This window comes from Schistocerca gregaria, chromosome 2, assembly GCF_023897955.1.
Source record: "Schistocerca gregaria isolate iqSchGreg1 chromosome 2, iqSchGreg1.2, whole genome shotgun sequence".
NCBI classification, from domain to species: domain Eukaryota; kingdom Metazoa; phylum Arthropoda; class Insecta; order Orthoptera; family Acrididae; genus Schistocerca; species Schistocerca gregaria.
The window spans coordinates 342,007,481-342,028,771 of NC_064921.1; the positions used below are offsets into that span (position 1 = coordinate 342,007,481).

The following is a 21,291-nucleotide window of genomic DNA, read 5'->3' on the forward strand; positions in this document are numbered from 1 at the left end:
TTGAGCTTCTGTCGGGGAATATGGCACTCAGCAGGCACATCTCTTGGTTTGCCTAAATGGTCACGGACAATGGTCCCTGCCATGTTTCATCTAATATTTAAGGTTATTTCAGTGTTACGGAATGTTATATGACGATCGTTTCCATCGTTTTCTGGAGTCATTACCATTGCTGGGTGACAACGACGAGGTTAATTGTCAACAGACTTCTAACCCCTTGAAAATTCAAAAAACCACTTTCTAATGGTGGTCCTGGAAGCTGCAGACTCGCCAAAAACATAAACCTGAGAAAATTGGCTTTCATCTGTTTTTAACTTGTTTTTATAGTCATACACTGTGACTCAGCATTGCCTGCATCTTCACTCACCATTCACAGCAAGTTTTGAAATCTAGTGATGGAGAACTGCTGCACACAAGTTCCAAGATCTGAAAGCTGTGCTAATTCAAACTGAAATAATTCCATTGTTGTCAGACTTCTGGTTTAAGAGCTTCTGAAAATGTTCGGCACATTGCTTGTATAAGATTTTAAACAGAACTAAAGGTTTTAGCACCCCTTTTGTTCAGTCATTGCAAGAGTATCAGGGAAATTCTGAACTAACTAAAGCGAGAAATGTTGCAAGAAACATGTGAAACAGTGTAGAAAACACAATTTCAAAATTTTTAGATCTCCCATTATAAGTCAAGAACCATTTCACTTTCTCCTTTAAATTTGTATTCAAATAAGAGAAATTTTGGGCCTATGTAACCATTCCCAGCATCCCATTTGATTTGGAAATGGAACAGGAATTAAAAAAAAAAATAAAAAAAAAAATTCTAATCCCTGCACGCTCTGTGAATCACTGTATGAGAACACGTAGAGCGAAATTATTGTAGATATGGAGTTAAAAGTGAATAATAACTGTCTACCCACTGTTAAATGAGCTAAGCTGCCCTACTTAAGTAATGCCATCTTGTATACGTCCATTGAGTGACACCGAAAATATAATTATGTCGTACTGGTGATTTTTCCTTGTATGTTAATTTGTCTCTGTAATTCTTTTGGTTGATTCAAGTGATCCCTTACTACATAAGATAATCGGTGACTTCAAATAGCAATTATTATTTCTAATAGAAATTGCAGTTGTTATTTAATGTCATCAAGATTTTTTAAATAGTAAGGGATCACTTTCTAAAGGACATTCAACTCTGCTGTAGGGTTAAATGATGGCAATATCCTCTTGGGTAAAATATTCTGGAGGTAAAATAGACCCCCATTCACATCTTCAGGTGGGGACTACTCAGGAGGATGTCATCATCAGGAGAAACAAAACTAACATTCTACGGATCAGAATGTAGAATGTTAGATCCCATAACAAGACAGGTATGTTAGAAAATTTAAAAGGGGAGATTGATGGGTTTGAAGTTGGGATACAATGGGAATCGGTGAAGTTCGGTGGCAGAAGGAATGATTGTGATGGGGAACTGGAATTCGATAGTAGGAAAAGAAAGAGAAGGAAAAATATTAGGTTAATATGGACTGGGGGGAAAGGAATGAAATACGAAGCTGCCTGGCAGAATTCTGCACAGAGCATGATTTATAATTAAATTATGCTAACACTTGGTTTAAGAATCACAAAAGGAGGGTGCAAATGTGGAAGCGACCTGAAGATACTGGAAAGATTCAGATTGATTATGTAATGGTTAGACAGAGATTTAGGAACCAGATTTTAAATTGTTAAGACATTTCCAGGGGTAGGTGTGGACTCTTACCACAATTTATCGGTTATGAATTGTAGATTAAAACTGGGGGAAAGGCAGGAAATTCAGGTGACAGGACCTAGATAAGTTGAAAGAACAAGAGGCTGTTGAGAGCTTCACAGGGAGCATTAGGCAGTGATTAACTAGAACCAGGGGAATGGACTACAGTAGAAGACGAATGGGTAGCTTTAAGATATGAAGTAGTGCAGGCAGCAGAGGATCACAGAACTAAAATGGCAATAGTAGAAATTCTTGGATAACACAAGAGATGTTGAATTGAATTGAAGATTTAAAAATGCATCAAAGGACAGGTGAAAGGGAATACTGACATTTAACAAACTAGATGGCAAAGCAGGGATGGTTAGAAGACAAATGTAAGGATTTAGAAGCATATTTCACTAGGGGAAAGACAGATACAAGCCTACAGGAAAATTAAAGAGGCCTTTGGGAAAAAGAGAAGCAGCAGTATGAATATCAAGAGCTCAGATGGTAAACCAGTCCTAAGCAAAGAAGGGAAAAGTGGAAGGAATATATAGAGGACTTATACATGGGAGACAAACTTGAAAGAAATATTATGGAATGTAAAGTGGACATAGATTTAGATAGAGAGATATCGTGTGACTAGGGCCTCCCATAAGATACTGTTCACCGGGTGCAAGTCTTTCGATTTGAGACCATTTTGGCGACTTGCTCGACGATGGGGATGAAATGATGATGATTAGGACAACACAACACCCATTCACTGAGCAGAGAAAATCTCCGACCCAGCTGGGAATCAAACCCGGGCCTTTAGAATTGACATTCTGTCGTGCTGACCACTCAGCTACTGGGGCGGACATAGATGAAGATAAGATGGTAGATACAATACTGCAAGAAGAAATTGACAGAGCTCTGAAAGATATACATCGAAACAAGGCTCCAGGAGTAGACGATAGTCTGTCAGAACTACTGATAGCCTTGTGGGAGCCAGCCACAATAGAACTCTCCCATCCGGTATGCAAGATGCATGAGCCAGGCGAAATACTCTTCAGATTTCGAGGAGAATATAGCAATTCCAATTCCAAAGAAACCAATGGCGGACAGATATGATGATTATGGAAAGCAGTTTAGTAAGTCATGGATGCATAATATTAACATGAATTCTTTACAAAAGAACGAAAAAACTGGCAGAAGCAGATATTTGGAAGATCAGTTTGTATTCTGGATAAGTGTAGGAACACAAAAGGAAGTACTGACGCTACGACTTACCTTAGGAAATAAGTTAATGATAGGCAAACCTACATTTATAGTATTTGCAGACTTAGTGAAAGCTTTTGACAATATTGACTGGAATGCTCTCTTTGAAATACTAACAGTAGCAGGGATAAAATACAGGGAGCGAAAGGCTACTTACAACTTGTACAGAAACCAGATTGCAGTTAGAATAGTCTAGGGGCATGAAAGAGAGACAGTGATTGAAAAGGGAGTGAGACAGGGTTGCAGCCTATCCCTGATGTTATTCCGTATGTACAGTGAACAAACAGTTAAGGAAACTGAAGAAAAATTTGGAGTAGGAATTATAGTTCAGGAAGAATAAATAGAAACTTTGAGGTTTATCGATGATGTAATTCTTCAAAGAGCAGTAAAACAAAAAAGGACAGTGTATTTAAAGGCAGATAAAAGATGAACATCAGCAAAAGCAGAATGAGTTTAATAGAATGTAGTGAAATTAAATCAGTTCATAGTAGAGAATCAGATTAGGAAGTGAGACAGTTAAAGCAGTATACGAGTTTTGGTATTTGAAATAACTGATGACGGCTGAAGTAGAGAGGATGTAAAATGTAGACTGGACAGTGGCAAGAAAAGCATTTCTGAAGAAGTGAAATGTGTTAACGACTAATCTAGATTTGTCTGGAGTGTAGCCATGTATGTAAGTGAAACACGGATGATAAACAGTTTACATAAGAGCATGGAAGCTTTTGAAATGTGGTGCTACAGAAGAGTACTGAAGGTTAGATGGGGTGAAAAGACATTTGTGGCGCAATGTGACTCGAAGAAGGGATTGATTGATAGGACACATTCTGGGGCATCAAGGGATGACCAGTTTAGTATTGGGGTGTGTGTATGTAAATATCATAGAGGGAGACCAACAGACGAATGCAGTAAGCAGATTCAGAAAGATATAGGATGCAGTAGTTAATCAAAGATGATGAGACTTGCCAGGATATAATAGCATGGAGAGCTGCATCGAACCAGTCTTCGGACTGAAGACCACAACAACAATAGAAGTTGCACTTTCTGGTTACTCCTTCTACCACATCACCTCTGCAGTTTTGGGGCACAAGTTTTGTGTCACTGAAGAAAAATGAGCCCTTTCATTTTGTTTGTTAGTACTGTATAAGTGTTGAAAATTAAATACTGTGCAATGTGTAGCAAACATAAAATAGCTAAACAGCTGTTTGAGTGCTGGATCATTCTCATTTTTTGTGTGTTAAATGATGATGATGATGATTCATACTGTATGCCTGGAAGGAATGAACACCTGTTGGTACAAAATAGACTTGGTTTCAACGTTGAAAGTTTTACAAACTCTCGGGCATTTTTACATGTCAGATAATACTTTTACAATAATTAACCATTTCAGTTGCTACTAGTGACGGAAGTCCTTATTGAATTTTAACAAACAAGTGAGTGAGCACCTAAGCTACAGGGGTGTGACCAAGCGGTTCTAGGTGCCTCAGTCTGGAACCACGCGACCACTACGGTCGCAGGTTCGAATCCTGCCTCGGGCGTGGATGTGTGTGATGTCCTTATATTAGTTAGGTTTAAGTAGTTCTGAGTTCTAGGGGATTGATGACCTCAGATGTTAAGTCCAATAGTGCTCTGAGCCATTTGAACCTAAGCTACATTTGGATTGTATACATATCTGTGAACTGTCACTGTAGGTGCAGACAATTTTTAGACTTTGCATGCCTATTTGATATTTTACAGGCCTGTTATGCAATCCATATGCAGCCGAAGTTACCTTTGTATCATTCATGTATCATGCACGCTGTACGACACAGCATAATGAATATTAGTTTGAAGGGTTAGCAACAATGGAGCTGTGGTAGATAGGTATAATGACAAATGAAGAGTAAGTATGTGGACTATTAAATAAATTCTTCCCGTAAAATCTTGAAGTGTTGCTGTATGTGTGGAACCCAACTGATGCAAGCAAAAGAATTCTATAAAATCCCTTCCTATTGTATTGTACATAGTAAGTTTTAAGTGAGAATGTTGTATTGATAAAATCTTACTTTGAGTAGAATCAATCTAAAAGTTGTGTTTTCTTGGTATTTTCTTAATGTTGTACTTGTTAAAGGTGATCATACTTAAGTACCTAGTAGTAGTGACTTGTTACATATGGCAAGGTTTTGGACAGGATTGTACAGTATGAACTATGATATAAAGAAGTGTGTACTCTGGTACTTAGATGAATGTTAGAAATTTTTTGGTAATACCCCATGTTAAAGAATTGCTTACTGTTTATGTAAACCTTTTGTTTAAGGACACAATCTAAATAAATGCTGTATGTCACCTGTTTCAGACTATATCACGGTCAAAATTGATTCCATTGAGCATTGAAGAAGTGGAAGAACGAGTTACTGCGTTCAAACGCCTAGGAGATGAGATCAATCGAACTATACCAAATGTGCTCTTGGCAACAATGAATATCTTACACAGCTTATACATCAAAGCAAAGTACGTTCAGAGTTATTATTCCCTTAATAGTTATGCTGGTACCAATTTAGTATAATATTTTCATTTAATTCTTCCATTAAGTAATTATTAGAAATCAGTGCCATTGCTGCCTTGCTGTAGCAATAGATTGATTTACACAATCATAGTTATCCTTTAGAATCCAGTTAATTACTCTTTTTGTGGTAGGTACTGTCTTGACACTGAATGTAATTTTACGCTTTGCATACAAGCATAATAGTATTATTGATAAAAGTAGTTAAATTATGTCCACAGTTGAATACTCAAGTCATTTGATATTTTGTTTACTTTCATATACAATGACTTTAAGTAAGAATCAACTAGCCGTATAACTGAAATATAGTGTAGTGAATAATTACAATGACAAAAGTTTAAAATTATGGTTTGTGAACTAAATAATTCTATAAGTGTACTGTCGATTCATAGTGAAAAATCTAATCATTGTTCTTGCACCATCTGAACTACTTCTAGGGGTGTGCAATGGTTAAATGATCAAGTATGATAATCTCCAATACAAAAAAACGAATCCCCAGAAGCAGTAGTGTATCATTAGGTTCTGAAATAAAAAAATCTTGCTATTTTTCTCACTGTTTTAGTTTCTTTTATCATGCGAGTATAGTAGAGGGTGTATCAGAAAGAATCATCTGATTTGGCACATCTATATTTCTGAAACTAATAAACATATACAACAAATTTTGTTTTTGATGAACAGAAAACTCGAAAAGTTTTTGTCATATCTTTTCATAGATGTCCGAAATCCCCCACACTGCAGCAAGCATGTCTTGAGTTACAGCTTCCACAGCTGCTGTTCTGCAATGTCTCAGTTCATTCATTGTTGTTGGTAATAGAGGCACATAAACAGAGTCTTTTTATAAACACCCACAAAAAATAATCACATAGAATGAGGTGCAATGACCTTGGAAGCCAGTAATGTAAGGCTGAATCATTTGGTCCAGTGCAACCTATCCATCATTCAGTAATCCTTTGATTTAAAAATTCCTGCATTTCCAGAGGCCAGTGTGGCGGTGCTCCATCCTATTGGTAAATGAAGTCATTCAAATCAGTCTCCAATTGTGGGGAAAGAAAGTTGTCAATCATATCAACGTATGTGCTTCCCGTGACAGTGTTCTCGACAAAGAAAAATGGACCATACATCTTTTCTGTACCCCATATTCTAACGTTATAACGGTTCACCTTTTCATTTAAATGGAATGTTGCCTCATCACTAGACACCAAGTGTGGAAGAACTGTCATCCTCCATCTTGGCAAAAACAGAATTACTAAACTTCGCATGCTGTTGTTTGTCACCTTCATGAAGAGCTTGCAATAGCTGAGTTTTGTATGTTTTCATGTGTAAACGTCGACACAACACACACCAGACAGGTATCGGAGGCATGTTCAGCTGTCGAGCTGCACGGCAAACAGATTTCTGTGGACTCTTTGTGAAACTATGGTGGATGTGTTTGATGCCTGTATCAGACACTCGACAGCCCAGTGATTTGCCTTTTCACAAACAACCTGTTTCTCGGAATTATTCATGCCATTTTTTAATGCTCTGTGCTGTAAGAGAATCCACACCATACCTAGTACTAAAGTAATGCTGAACATTTATTACTGACCTGCTCTGTGCAAAACATAGGACACAAACTGCTTCCTGTTATCCTGAACATTTTTACTAGAGCTAAAGTGGGCGCACACTGCTGCTACGTAGAGGAAACCATGTAAAACTCAAGTTCGCTCATTCCAACAGTACATTGTTCATGCATATATCTCAAATAACATAATAGTTATGAATTTTTTGAATCGTATGGTTCTTTTTGATGCACCCTGTAGATTGGAGGGAAGGGGAGAACATTCAGAACTCTTGGTTAAAGGAAATGGTGACCAAATATTGCTTGCTAAAGATGGTGGTGAAATGTAAAGGCAGAGACAGAAGTTAGATTATAAATTGCTGAAAGCAGTTAGGTGGTGCAATAGCAGCTTTTAAAATCCCTAACTTTTATACTGAAACAAATGTGGTGACACTAAACTTGCATCCAGGAGGATTCAAGCCTGTCCAGATTTAGATCTTTTGTGATGTTCCCAATTCAGTTAATGTAACTATTTGAAATGCACACTACAGTTTTACTTCTCCATCCTTGGACACTCCAAGGTTCTGCTTTGTTTATAATAATATTCCATTTCATTTCCTTCCTATATTACATTAAATTTGTTGTTCACCGTAATAACCAGATTTTGTTTCTGATTAAATTAGCTTGAGAAAATGCAGAACTGGGAAATGGGTAACAAACTCTTACATTGTCAAAAACCATTAACAAATATTGTAAATATGCAGATTTATTAATACTAAGCCCATCCAAAAGTATGAAGTTTGTACATCTCATATAATAAATCTTACAAATAAAAGTTAGTTACAGTAAGCAAACCAAGAAATACTCGGGTGCAGAATACTACAAGAGGAATAAAACATGAAAGCATCAGCAATGCAGGCTCAGTAATGAGCATCAGTTGTTCAGTCTGCTATTTCCATGATGCCCACACAATGTATTGATCACTGAAAGAAAAAAATGAAAATTCATAAGTGTAAAAGAAAAAATGAAATAAATATGCAACGATCATTAACTAATTTCTTCTCCACAAAGACACAGGATGAACGACTGATAAGATATTAGTACATGAATAAAATCTTCTCAGTATTCAAACCATATCATTTCAAATAAAATTTTATTCTTGCACACTTCTGCAAAAGACTTGGAAGACATAAGCTGTTTGTTCCCAAACCCAATTGCAGATAAGTTAGAACAAAAGATAAATAGAAAAATTGTGTTCTCATTACTGTAATTTTACTACCACAAAGAAAGCTAAATTGATCACATTTGCCTTTCTACATCCTTACCTGTTCAATTATCGACCCTCTCAGTTCTTCCAATTCCATTCTTTTTTAAATTATTATGTAACCTTTTGCTCCAAGGAATCACTTCCTTATTATTTTTTTCTGATTTCTCCTAGTTTCTATCCAACAGGGTACTTTTTTCTTTAGCTTATTCTGCTCTGCAGCTTTCTCTGTTTGGTTACTTATTTGCCTTTCTTCACGTATAATTCTTTCTATATGACCAGTTCACTGCAACTGTTTTCCTGGAGTGTTTTCTGATTTGTGCTATATCTTTGCCATTCTGAGTGATTTTTTTTCTGTCTCTCTCTAATTTTCTTACACCTTCTCTTAAAAGTTTTGCTAACAGGTGTTGAAGGAAACACAGCAATATTGTATTTGAATGATGTCAGATATAGCATTATGTCACTATAAATATTTTTAAGCTCATTTATCATTAGAAGACCCCCGCCATTTTAAGAAAGGTGCAGCACCAAAAAGCTTGGAGCACTCTTAGACGGGAAGTTATAACATACAGTACAGCCAGCGAATGCACATCCAAGCATATACTCACTCACTCATTCTTCCCCGATACCTCTTCTTCCTTCTGTTTTTTTTCTTCCTCACAATCTACTCCTCCACGTCCTTGTCATTGTTCACCGCACAAATCCATTGGTGCCATTGCCCATGTCGTATTCTTATTCTGTTCACAAGCTCCCTCTCCTCAAGCTTCAACCATCATTCCCAAACTCTCCTTCCTACTCCCCACCTCCTTTCGAAAAAAAGATCAGTCTAGAACTTGGAAAACTGTTCGTCTTGTTTATGTGTGTTTCAACAACCCAGTACCTGGATCACCTTTACTCCTACATTATTTACATCCCACCAGGACTTCCCATTACCAAGTGCAATTGTCCTGGAGGTGACTAAAACAACCCACCAAAGAAAATTGGAACAATTTGTGTGTGTGTGTGTGTGTGTGTGTGTGTGTGTGTGTGTGTGTGTGTGTAAAAAAACTAGAGGGGGAATACCAGTTGCCTTGATTAGTGTATGGTGTGATACTTGTATCTATTCGGCATTCTAAACCCCAGCTCCCCTCTAGGTGGTCGGTTTTTAACGATGAGAATCGCATGGACACACATGTAGGTTGTTTCATGTTGTTAGCATGCAAGTAATTGAAATGGCCCTTTTTGTAGTAAATTATTCGTTTCCATTAATGATATGCTACTGGCAAATGACTAAAATTGAGAAAATAAGAGAGACATCAGAGCCACGATAGCCCACATAACTCGCATGACACAATATTTCATTTGGAAATCATAATGAATCACAGTCAGTACAATTAAATATAAATTGAATATGATTTGCCTTATCTCTACTTCTTTGTTAATGCTTGTACATCTCCTGATTTGGAAGATTTATGTGATGTGCAATGTGCTAATCAACACTGAGCAGATTTTAAATTTGGCTCATATGAGTTCCTCCTGCTGCTGCACACAGTTCACCAAAACAAATTTTTGAAAGTATTTTCTTTTTAAGGATAAAGATTCAAATTATCAAGTTTTTCAATGGTCCCATTTCATACCAATTTTGCTTTTTTCAGAGGTGGTGATGGCATCAGTAGTCCAGGTGTGAAGAGGCTTGAAGACAGTGTGAGAGATAAGGTATGAAGACATTGATCTGTTCTTGGTTATTATGCAAAATACTGATATTGTTAAAGTGTAACTAAATTTGACTTAATTAATATGGTGTGTAGACCACCTTCAAAAAAGAGAGACAAAGTGTGATGGCAGTTTTACAAAATTTATATTAGGATAAAATTGGAAATAAAATACTGGAAGGCAGGAAAAAAACTGAGCAAGTGGGGAAGGATACTGTTTGAAAAAGAAAGGAATAGAAATACTATTATGAGAAGGAAAGTTACTACTCACCATACAGTAGAGATGATGAGTCACAAATAGGCACAACAAAAAGACTTTCACACTTAAATATGAGTGTGGTTTGAGTTGCCTGAGACTGCTTGTGGACAAAGGCCATTGGCTGAAAGCTTTAAGTGTGAAAGTATTTTTGTTGTGCCTCTCTGCAACTCAGCATCTCTGCTATATGGTGAGTAGCAACATTTCTTCTCATAATTCCATCCTGGGTTTTCCATTGTTTGAAAGAATAAGAAATAGAAAAGAGAAGAGGGGAAGATTTACTGATAACACAGACAGAGAATGCGAAAAGAAATATAATAGAAAAAGTCAGAGCTCTGAAGCACTGGTGTTCTTTGTAAATCCATGGATGTGAGTGATGGTCTCTTGTTATTATGTTCCACAACATGTTCAATAACAAACATATTGTCTGTTAACTAGTGTGAACAGATAGTGATTCATCAGTAATTCTGCTGTCAGCATAGTACTTGTCATGCCAAATGCTGGACAAAACTTCCATCCGTGGGTTATCCTTTGCTTTCTTATGTGTGTTTTACGGTAGCAGGAGTGATGTATATGGTACTGGTAGGAAGCATGTGGCAAGTTTACAATGGGACTACTAACATACGTAAGGGCAATTTAGATACGAGTTGGACACGAGTTTTTTAAAAATGGTGGTGGTGGTGGTGGTGGATGGTAGTGGGTTAATTTAAGAAATCTAGGATCCGTGTTTGAGAGTAACAGTTTCATTTCAGGCCACAACATTTGTAGGTATACTGGTGTAGAAGTTCATTAATACACACATCAAAAAAACTTTTGCATCACCTCGTTTCAGAGAGTACCAGAACCTGTACAGAAAATTGGAGTAGAGCTCAACATAAACATCATTTTTGGCTCAACATAAACATCATTTCTGCCCTTTTTATTGCTCATGAAAACCACACATTGCGGGGTGTACCACCATAACAACAAGACCTCCAGAGGTGGTGGTCCTCGATTACCCAGTAGTACGTCCTCTTGCGATGCATGCCTCTATTCATTGTGGTGTATTATCCACAAGTTCATCAAGAGACTGTTGGCCCAGATTGCCCCACTCCTCAATGGCGATTCGGCATAGATCTCTGAGTGGTTGGCGGGTCATGTTGTCCACAAACAGCCCTTTTCAATCTAGCCCAGGCATGTTCAACAGTATTCATGTCTGGAGAACATGCTGGCCACACTAGTCGAGTGCTGTCATTATCCTGAAGGAAGTCATTCACAAGATGAGAGCACAAATTGTCGTCCTTGAAGACAAATGCCCACCAATATGCTGCCAATATGATTGCCCTGTCGGTTGGATAATGGTATTCATGTATCATACAGCCATTACAGTGCCTTCCCTGACCACCAGCTGTGTATGTCGGCCTCACATAATGCCACCCCAAAACAGCAGGGAACCTCCACCTTGCTGCACTCGCTGGACAGTGTCTAAGGCGTTCAGCCTAACCAGGTTGCCTCCAAACACGTCTCCAATGGTTGAAGGCATATCAGTGAAGAGAATGTGAAGCCAATCCTGAGTGGTCCATTCGGCACGTTGTTGGGCCCACATGTACCGCGCTGCATCGTGTCATGCTTGCGAAGATGGACCTCACCATGTACGTTGGGAGTGAAGTTGCGCATCATGTAGCCTACTGTGCACAGTTTGAGTTGTAATACAACGTTCTGTGGCTGCACGAAAAGCTTTATTCAACATGGTGGCGTTGCTGTCAGTGTTCCTCTGAGCCATAACCCGCAGGTAGCAGTCATCCACTGCAGTAGTAGCCCTTGGGAGGCCTGAGTAAGGCATGATAGACCATTCCTGTCTGTTTTTATCTCCTCCATGTCCGAACAACATCGCTTTGGTTCACACTGAGGCACCTGGACACTACCCTTGTTGAGAGGCAGAAAGTAACAATTCGGTATTGACCATCTAGGCATGGTTGAACTACAGACAACACAAGCCATGTACCTCCTTCCTGGTGGAATGACTGGAACTGATCGGCTGTTGGAGTCCCCCCTCTGTCTAATAGGTGCTGCTCATGAATGGTTGCGTACATCTTTGGGCAGGTTTAGTGACATCGCTGAACAGTCAAAGGGACTGCGATACAATCAACGTCAGTCTTCCCGAGTTCTGGGAACCGGAAGGTGATAAAAAACTTTTTTTGATGTGTATGGATTCTGAACCAGGTATGTACTAGATGATGGCTTCAGAATTCACGGAGGTATGTTCCGTATCTGCAACTAAATGAAGGGCATTTTGTTTTTTCCATATCCAACTTTTTTTTTATTTATGAAACATCTTCAGTGGCCTGTAATAAATATTTACTTTTATGTATACTGGGTGATTCAGGATAATGTCACATAATTTGTGAGATGATTCTACATGTCCTGTGACCATGTGTCCGATTTTTGATCTACAGAACTACACACATCCATGAATGATTATGAAGACAAGTGTAAACTTTACTTAACAAAATGTTGTGTAGGTGCTGTGGTGGACAGAATAATGTTGGGACAGATCCTACAAGAGGTGTTCAAAAATGTACTCCACCCATCTCAATGCATCGGAGTGTGTGTTGTGTTGCACACTGATCATCATCTCGGTGGGCTTGACTGTGAGAACAATGTCATTGAAGTGAGGGACAAGTTCCTCATGTGTGTCCACCACTGTAGTGTACACATTCCACTTTAATCAACCTCATAGAAAGAAGTCTATTGGAGTTAGATTGGGTGATCTGCCAGGCCAGTTAATGTGTCCACCATTGAGGAAGTGTGTTATTCAGATACTGGGATACTTGTCTGGTACTTTGAATCGGTAATCCATCATGTTGCAGGTACAGTTGCCATTGGCCGTCCAAAAGTGCAAGTAATTCTTCAATCAGAAAACTTGTGTATGCTGTGGCTGTCATTCAGTTTATCAGGAACACAGGCTCTATCACCAGGTCAGCAGTCATACCACACTAGATGTTCACTGAGAACCTAATTTGGAATCTTGTTCCTCTAGTATCATTTGGGTTCTCCATCCCCCATGCATGAGAATTGCGGGTGTTCATGATGCCATTGCATGCAAACATAGCCTCATCTGTAAATAAAGTGTATTTCATGCAGTCTTTGTGTGCAGCCAACCATTCACAAAATTGTTGTCTGCTTACTGAGGCACCTGAAAGCAGATGTTGCGGCCGGAGTGGCCGAGCAATTCTAGGCGCTACAGTCTGGAACCGCGTGTCGCTACAGTCGCAGGTTCAAATCCTGCCTCGGGCATGGATGTGTGTGATGTCCTTAGGTTAGTTAGGTTTAAATAGTTCTAAGTTCTAGGGGACTGATGGCCACAGCAGGTAAGTCCCATATTGCTCAGAGCCAGCCAGTAGCAGATGTTGCACAGGCTGAACATGGAATGGGTTCAAGCCGTCGGAATGCAACATTAGTCACACTCACCTTTGTGGAATGTTGAGCTGATGGCTCATGCGCCATATTGATGGTGGGACTCCATTGTACCATACCGTTGTAGTTACATCTTCCCTTTCCTCAACTGACTGGATGGCCTCATGTTCTGATGTTACATACACTAGGTATTGTTCTGGATTCACATAATGTTTATGAAACCTTGGGAAATAAGCTGGCACAGGGGGTTTGTCTCCGGTTTTCTGTCACAGCCACACAGGTACTGCCATTACAATACCTGTACAAAAACATGGCTGCGTGTTCTTCATGGGTGAACTTGAGTGGCATGTTGATATTCATATACAACAAGGACTTGTTTAATTGAGCAACACTGACTGACAAAATGGCCTCACAACTAATCACTGATCCATGATTGCACACTGGGCACACTTTCAGCTGTTGCCTTGATACGATGTCAAAATGCGCGCGCACGCACACGCGCGCGCGCACACACACACACACACACACACACACACACACACACACACACACTATTCGCTACAGATGGTAACATAACTTACTCAGAAACACAAATTAAATTCTATAATAAGCATGTTAATTTAACAAATATGGAGCTCAACAAGAGTGAGGCAGACTTATTAGAGAATGGACTCTAGCATAACTTGAAGCACAATTTATTGAAGAAAGAGATTAAAGAAATAATTTCTGAGATAGACATAGCTTGTATTTGTGCCAAATTGAATAAAAATGAAGAAACTATAGTTGCTTTACAAACAAACATTGACTGCAAATACTTCTAATATACTGGAATTTCCACACCAAAAACTTTAAACAAAAATTGCTAGATGCAGGAGCTTTAGTGGTAAAATCTGATAAGGGTAACACAGCAGCGCTATTACGTGAAAAAGATTACACAAAAAACATTACAGTATTTTGAATAGAATGGCATAAAACAAAATTAGTAAAGATCTGCTCAATAAGTTCCAAACTGAGGTAGAAAGAAAAAAATTGATCCCTCTAAATTTCTATTTGACTCATTAGAAAAACGTAGATTAAAGTTAATGAATCCAAGGCTCCTTACTGCAAGAGCTCAGATTAAAATATATAAATCTGACAAGCCAGTTAGAGTTATAATAATAATGAATATGCTCCCAGTAGTGAACTACATTACATTCTTGATGAAAAAAAAAGAAAACTCAAAAAAAAATATGTACAAATATGATAAATTTTTTAGCATAAAAATAGCATCCATTTTCCTAACAATGTAGTAAATATGAATATCCCAAAAGATGTGATTTTCACCTCTTGGGATGTTAGTAATGTGCACTATGCAGAAAAATATTAAACAAAAAAAGAAAAAATAGCGTAGACAACCCCGTAGAAAAGAAAAAGTATATTACACTCACATATGAAGGTCTTATAACAGGCCATACTGGGAGATGTTTCCCAAGACAGGAACTGAAAGTAGTGTTTCGAACTAGCAACTCCCTTAGACACACGCCAATACACAAGGAGAATGCACATAAGAACTAATATGATAATTTAGGAGTATATTAAATAAATTGTCGAAACACATACATTGGCCAAACTGGAAGAATGTTTAAAAGACATCATAAGGAATACTGCAATTTAAATTTACAGCATTGGATGAACATTTGAGAATAACCAAACATACATTAGGTGAGATAGAATATAGTACGAAAATTATCTGCACCACATATAAAGGTCCTCTGTTAAATGTTTTGGAAGAATTGGAAATTTTCATAGAAAAGAAGAAAAACCCACAAAAATAATTTAATTTATAGCAGTTCCTCCAGTTATTTGATGAAGTGCTGTACATAAGCAACCAAAATATGATACCTGCCATATTATTCTAAACAGTAGTTTTGAATGCATTTTTGTATAGATATTGTTAAACATGTATTTTGAAAGATATTTTAATTTTTACTGATGTACTCATATTTTTTTTGAAAGATAGCAGACATTTACAGATGAGATGCCTACACACATACCCCTAAAAGAGGTGAAAGTTTAAGTACTCTAGTATAGCCATTTTAAAGTTGGTTGACAGCTCTACAGATTAAACATAAGCCTCCATACGGAAGTAGAATATGTACTTTACATAACATCAATGTAAGTATCTTTTAAAGTGTACATTCTAATGATGCTCTTGTTCATTTGAAGACCAAAACTGGTCAGTATAAAAAATACAAAGTGTGCCTTGTGGCTGGTCTCAAAAACAAAATTCACAATGTAGAGTGCCACTTGTCACTGCTGGAGTGAAAGAGAGTTAAAACCAACCATAAGCTGACACGAGTAACGTTACCATCTTTGAATCTTACCCAGATAAAAAAAAGCCACTTTTAGGACTTTACCAACACAGATCCCATGAGCCTTTGAAGCAGCTCACGTAGAAGGCTATACCTGTGCAAATTAGAAATTATGTTTTCATATGATACTTTGAAAGGAAATATTCGCCTTGATCTCATTCATTTGTATTCCTATTCTCCAAGTACAGCTATAACAAAAATGAATATCACTGCCAATTTACAAAGAAAAATTGCCCCATTGAGCTCTGTTTAGGTGGGGTTTTTTGGAGTCTTGCATCTTCTTTACACATCAATTTATTCAGAGAAAAGTTTCTCAACTAAGGATTGTTTTGTTTGTGACTACACAGATTTTAATTGTGTGTTGTTTTTTTTCTGATTGCAGCAACTGTCATATCTGAGAGAGAAAGCTCGAGCCATAACAAGTTTTGCAGGATCGGTGCCATACCATATGCCTGGTGACACAAACAGCAGACTTGTACAGACTGAAATTCTCATGCATTAATAAATATAAAGCATGCTGTTAGGAGATCCTTGTAATTTCATTTATTTGCCAAATACACTGCCATACTATATATGTAATATTTATTATTTTAATAAAATTGATGAATTTTCATTTTTTTTATAATGTAGTTCCCTTTCTTTCTTGCAAATATAGCATCATGCACAGCTAAGGTAAAGAGAAAAACAGTTGGCACATGTGACTGACACACACACACACACACACACCACACTGCAGTTAATGGGTGGAGACCTCAGGGAGGCCACAACTATGTTGGGCAGATTATACTAAGTGAAGGCCTAAAATTGTTTTCCTCATGGCCGTTTATTTTGAATTTTTGGCATTTACAATTTTTCTGTTTCTACAGTAGGTAAATATTATCATTATCTCTGGCAGAAATTGATTACAAATATGTCATACTCTGTTACTTCACTAGTTTGAAAGTTCAGTACAGAAATCCAAAGACTAACTGAATGTAATGTGATTGTAAACAGTAACACTGCATTGACTTTTAGGAAATACTTAGACATACAGTTGATAGTACACTGTGTGTGTGTGTGTGTGTGTGTGTTTCGTGGAAGTGCCATCAGGGTCATAAACATTTCATTTTGGCTCTCTAGTAGCAGTGTCCTGGCAATGACGTGGTCGCTCCACAGGCCCCATCAAACCAAGCTGTTGCATGTATATGAATTGGATGACACATGAATATTTTCACAGTCCCGTGAATAGTACCTAGGCAGTAAAAGTTTAAATACAACAATGTACCTGTCTCATTCACTTTTTATTTTCTCCTATGACACGTTTTGAGAGTTTATACCATCATCTTCAGGTGGATACCACACTGTTTAGAGGTGAATTTGGGGCCACTTCTTTGCTACAAATACATGCATATGGAACAACTCCCTATTATACAGATCTTTTTTTCTTGTATAAATGTTTGATCTCTGCATGTAACCACATTTCCTTGCTTTTTTTGAATTAGGGAAGCAGTTTCAGAATTTCCACACTTAGTAATTTTAACATATTTCGGTATGATTCCACACTGCAAGCATTCTTTGTTAAAATTAATACTAGCTAGAGTCCTGAAAAGTTTGTTTTGTGTTTTCGTATTTCATAACTTCCTTCACAGCCTCACTAGGCAAAGATAATCTTATGTTATCCATGTAGAAACTTTTCAGGACTCTTGCTAGTATTAAATTTACCAAAGTATGCTTGCAGTGTGGGATTGTACAGAAATATGTTAAAATCACTACTTGTGGAAATTCTGAAACCACTTCCCTAATCTTAAAAAAGACAGGAAAGTGTTGTTACATGCAGAGATCAAATATTTATACAAAAAAATTCTGTCCAATAGGCAGTTGTTCTATATGCATCTATTTATAGCAAATAAATGGCTCAAATCCACCTCTAACAAAGTGTAGTATCCAACTGAAGATCGGACTATAAACTCTTGAAACCTTGTGGGAGAAAATAAAAAGTGATAAATTGTTTTATTTCAACTTTTATTGTCAAAACAGTTGCAGTTTCCTTAAAAAATAGTCCAATATGGACAGCATAAGGTACTGGCAATTAGCCAGATATGGAGGCGTTCCCTTCTTGATGTTCAAAACAGAAGGGGTGCTGACTGCGGAAGTGATCACCATCTTGTAATACCTGAAGCATGGTTAAAGACTGCTGCTACTGGTCATCAAGATGCAAATTGCAGACAGAAAAGATTTAATATTAGAAAACTTCAAAACAAGGGCATTAGAAAAGAGTTTGTGCTGAAGTTGACGAAACAATATAGTCAGTAGGAGGTGGACGATTGAAGTGTGGAAGGGGCAAGTGAACAAGTGGAGAGGAAATGAAATAAAATCAAGAAAACCTTCCTAAATTCCAATGGGAAGGTATTAGGATTCCTGGATACCTGAAGGAAGCCATGGAAATCTGATCATACATGGCAGAAGATTGAATAAAGTAGAGAAATAAAGGCCTTGATCAACCAGTGTAGGGACAATCAACAAAAAGAATGTCTTAGAGCAAGGTACAAAAAGTTCCTTGGTGAATGAAGAGAAGCACTAGATCTGATAACAGAAATCTGGTAAAATAACTTGCAAAAAGAACTCGAGAGGCAGCAGAAAGGGGCAATTTGAAAGAGCTGTATAATATAACCAAACAGCTGTCCCAGAAAAGCTTTAATGAAAGTAAGCCAGTGAAGTCGAAAGAGGGTGAACTGTTGACCAACAGCGAGGAGCAGCTAAAACAATGGAAGGAATATTTCAGTGAGGTATTCAACATGACCCTGATCCATCAAGAAGAACTAGACCAACAGGAAACACCTGCACTGCAAATCAATACTCACCCTCCCAGCAAGAGCGAAATTATCAAGGCACCTGGTGTTGAGAGTGTGATGGCAGAGATGCTCAAGGTAGACTATGATCGAACAGCAGGTACTTTACTGCCCGTTCCAACAAATCTGGAATACAAAAGCCACCTCAGAAGATTGGAGGAGAGGAATCTTTATCAAGTTGCCCAAGAAAGGAGACCTGACAATGTGCAACAACTGGCATGGCATCACACTTTTGTCAATATCCAATAAAGTATTTTCAAGGATTGTTTTAAACTGCCTCAGAGTGCCCATGAACAGTAAGCTCAGGAAAGGACAGGCTGGTTTCAGAGAAAGCAGATCATGCACAGACCAAATCGACACCTTGAGCATCATTACTGAACAATCCATGGAATACTGGTATCCTTTGTATCTGGCTTTTGTTGACTTTGAAAAAGCCTTTGATAGGGTGAGTGTGACGCCATTTGGAAAACAGTGCAGAATTATGGAGTACCTCCAAAGATCATCAGTATCTTGAAGATGAGGTACAGAGAATATACTTGCCAGGTGAAACATGATGGAAATCTCCAGAACCATTCAATTTAAACTCTGAAGTAAGGCAGGGTTGTTTGCTTTCACCACTGCTGTCTTTGCTGACATTAGATGTCATGAAGAAGGTAAACCGACTATATGATTGTTTGAAGGACCTGGACTTTGCAGATAACATCTGCCGTCTGTCCCACACTTTCAAGGACATGAGTGAGAAGCTTAAGGAATTGGAAACAGAAGCTCAAAGAGTTGGATTAAAAATAAACACAGCTAAAACTAAAGCGCTTAGGATAAACAGAAGCACATGAATGCACTAGCCGTGAAAGAAGAGGAGATTGAGGATTGAGCAGGTGGAAAGCGAGCTTTTGTTATCTGGGAAGTACTGTTTCCAAAAATGGGGGGGGGGGGGGGGGGGGGGGGGGGGGTGCAACAGAAGACATTGAAAGTAGGAACAAAAAGGCAAAAGGGGACTTTGCCCATCTGCGACCAGTTTGGACATCTTGTGAAATATCGTTGAAGGTAAAGCTTAAAATCTTTGACTCAAATGTAAAATCTGTTCTGTTTTACGGGTGCAATATGTGGGAAGTGACAGCACAAATTAAAACAAGAGTACAAACCTTCATCAATAAATGTCCAAGGACTATACCGTGAGTACGCTGGCCAAATGTTATTTCAAACCACGAATTATGGCAATGCAACCAACAACAGAAAGTCGAGGTAAACGTAAAAGAAAGGAAATGGAGATGGACTGGACACACTTTGAGAAGAGGCCCGCAACATATTCCAAAGCAGGCTTTAGAATGGAACCCTCAAGGAGCAAGGAGGAGAGGCAGATCAAGGTCGACCTGGCACAGGACAGTTGAAGCTGAGGTGGCAGCTGTTGGTCACTCCTGGAGTAGTAACATCAAGAAGATGGCAATGAACAGGTCACATGGAGAGCTCTAATATGGGCCCTATGCTTCACATCAGAGTAAAAGGAATTAAGTCAAGTAAAAAAAATGGAAAAATAGACATGTCTAAATGGAAATTGAATAAATTAACAATGAACCCATTGGATCAGTGGCTGAGTTCTTATGTATACAGCAATTAAAGATGAAAATGACTGGACCGACATCAAAGGAAATAAACATAAGATTTAAATGGTGTGAAGGCTTTTGTTACAGCAACCAGAGATTTCAAACCTAAGTTTCTTAATGGATTTGAAATGGAAAATTACAGTGAATGTATACTACTAGTTTTGACTCGTGGCAAGTGAGAGAGAGAGATTTTTAACGAAGAAAAAAGGAACAGGAGAGATGCATGTTGGGAATTACTATGAGATAAGGAACCAAAGAAATGGATAAGACTAAAAGGCATGCTTATAACACTAACAGAGATTAAACAAACACAGGCAGGACTTGTAATGAGACAAATGGATTGTACATGGACCAATGAAATTCTTTGTTGGATTTCAGGAGATGATGATAAACTGAAACAATGGCATAATGCAAGGTGGGTGGTTGGAATTAGACAACATGCAGGAGAAACATGGGTGTATGCAGGAGCTAAGAGGAGGCCTTTAGTCATCAGTAATGTCACATGGCCGATGATTACTAGTGTTTAATATTTGGGAAGAAATGGACATTGTTTCCAAGTAAATTTAAACTGGGGCAGATTTAATTTGGTGACAGGCACTACTCACTCGGTTGTAGGAATGATGTATGAAGGGATAAAAACATTGTGTGGTAAAATTTTGTCACAAGTGCTCTTATTAATGAGTCACGCTCGTGTATAGTGTGGTGTTTATGAGGCCGATACTTGGAGCAGTTATTTCTGTTTTGGACAGCAGTGAAATGACACAACCTCGGAAGGTGCTAGTCATATTAATAGAGGATGTCAAACCAGAGGACAGGTTGCTGCAAGACAGTGTCAAGAAGGCTTGCTGAATACCACCA

General features: G+C 38.1%; 2 protein-coding genes across 4 annotated transcripts in view; one reads left to right on the forward strand and one right to left on the reverse strand.

The window, feature by feature from the left end:
• Nucleotides 1–16,617, forward strand: part of LOC126337015 (nuclear pore complex protein Nup93-like) — a 187,892-nt gene extending 171,275 nt beyond the window's left edge. For all 3 annotated transcript variants that reach the window (XM_050001272.1, XM_050001270.1, XM_050001271.1), the window contains 3 exons: nt 5,303–5,457; nt 9,945–10,005; nt 16,387–16,617. In XM_050001272.1, the coding sequence (XP_049857229.1) occupies nt 5,303–5,457; nt 9,945–10,005; nt 16,387–16,506 (336 nt within the window). In that variant the 3' untranslated portion in view covers nt 16,507–16,617. The remainder of the gene's footprint in view (nt 1–5,302; nt 5,458–9,944; nt 10,006–16,386) is intronic.
• The window catches only part of LOC126337016 (ADP-ribosylation factor-like protein 2-binding protein), a 118,913-nt gene continuing 105,435 nt past the window's right edge, over nt 7,814–21,291 (reverse strand). Inside the window, exon 6 of the mRNA XM_050001277.1 lies at nt 7,814–8,029. Within this exon, the coding sequence (XP_049857234.1) occupies nt 8,027–8,029 (3 nt within the window). The 3' untranslated portion in view covers nt 7,814–8,026. The remainder of the gene's footprint in view (nt 8,030–21,291) is intronic.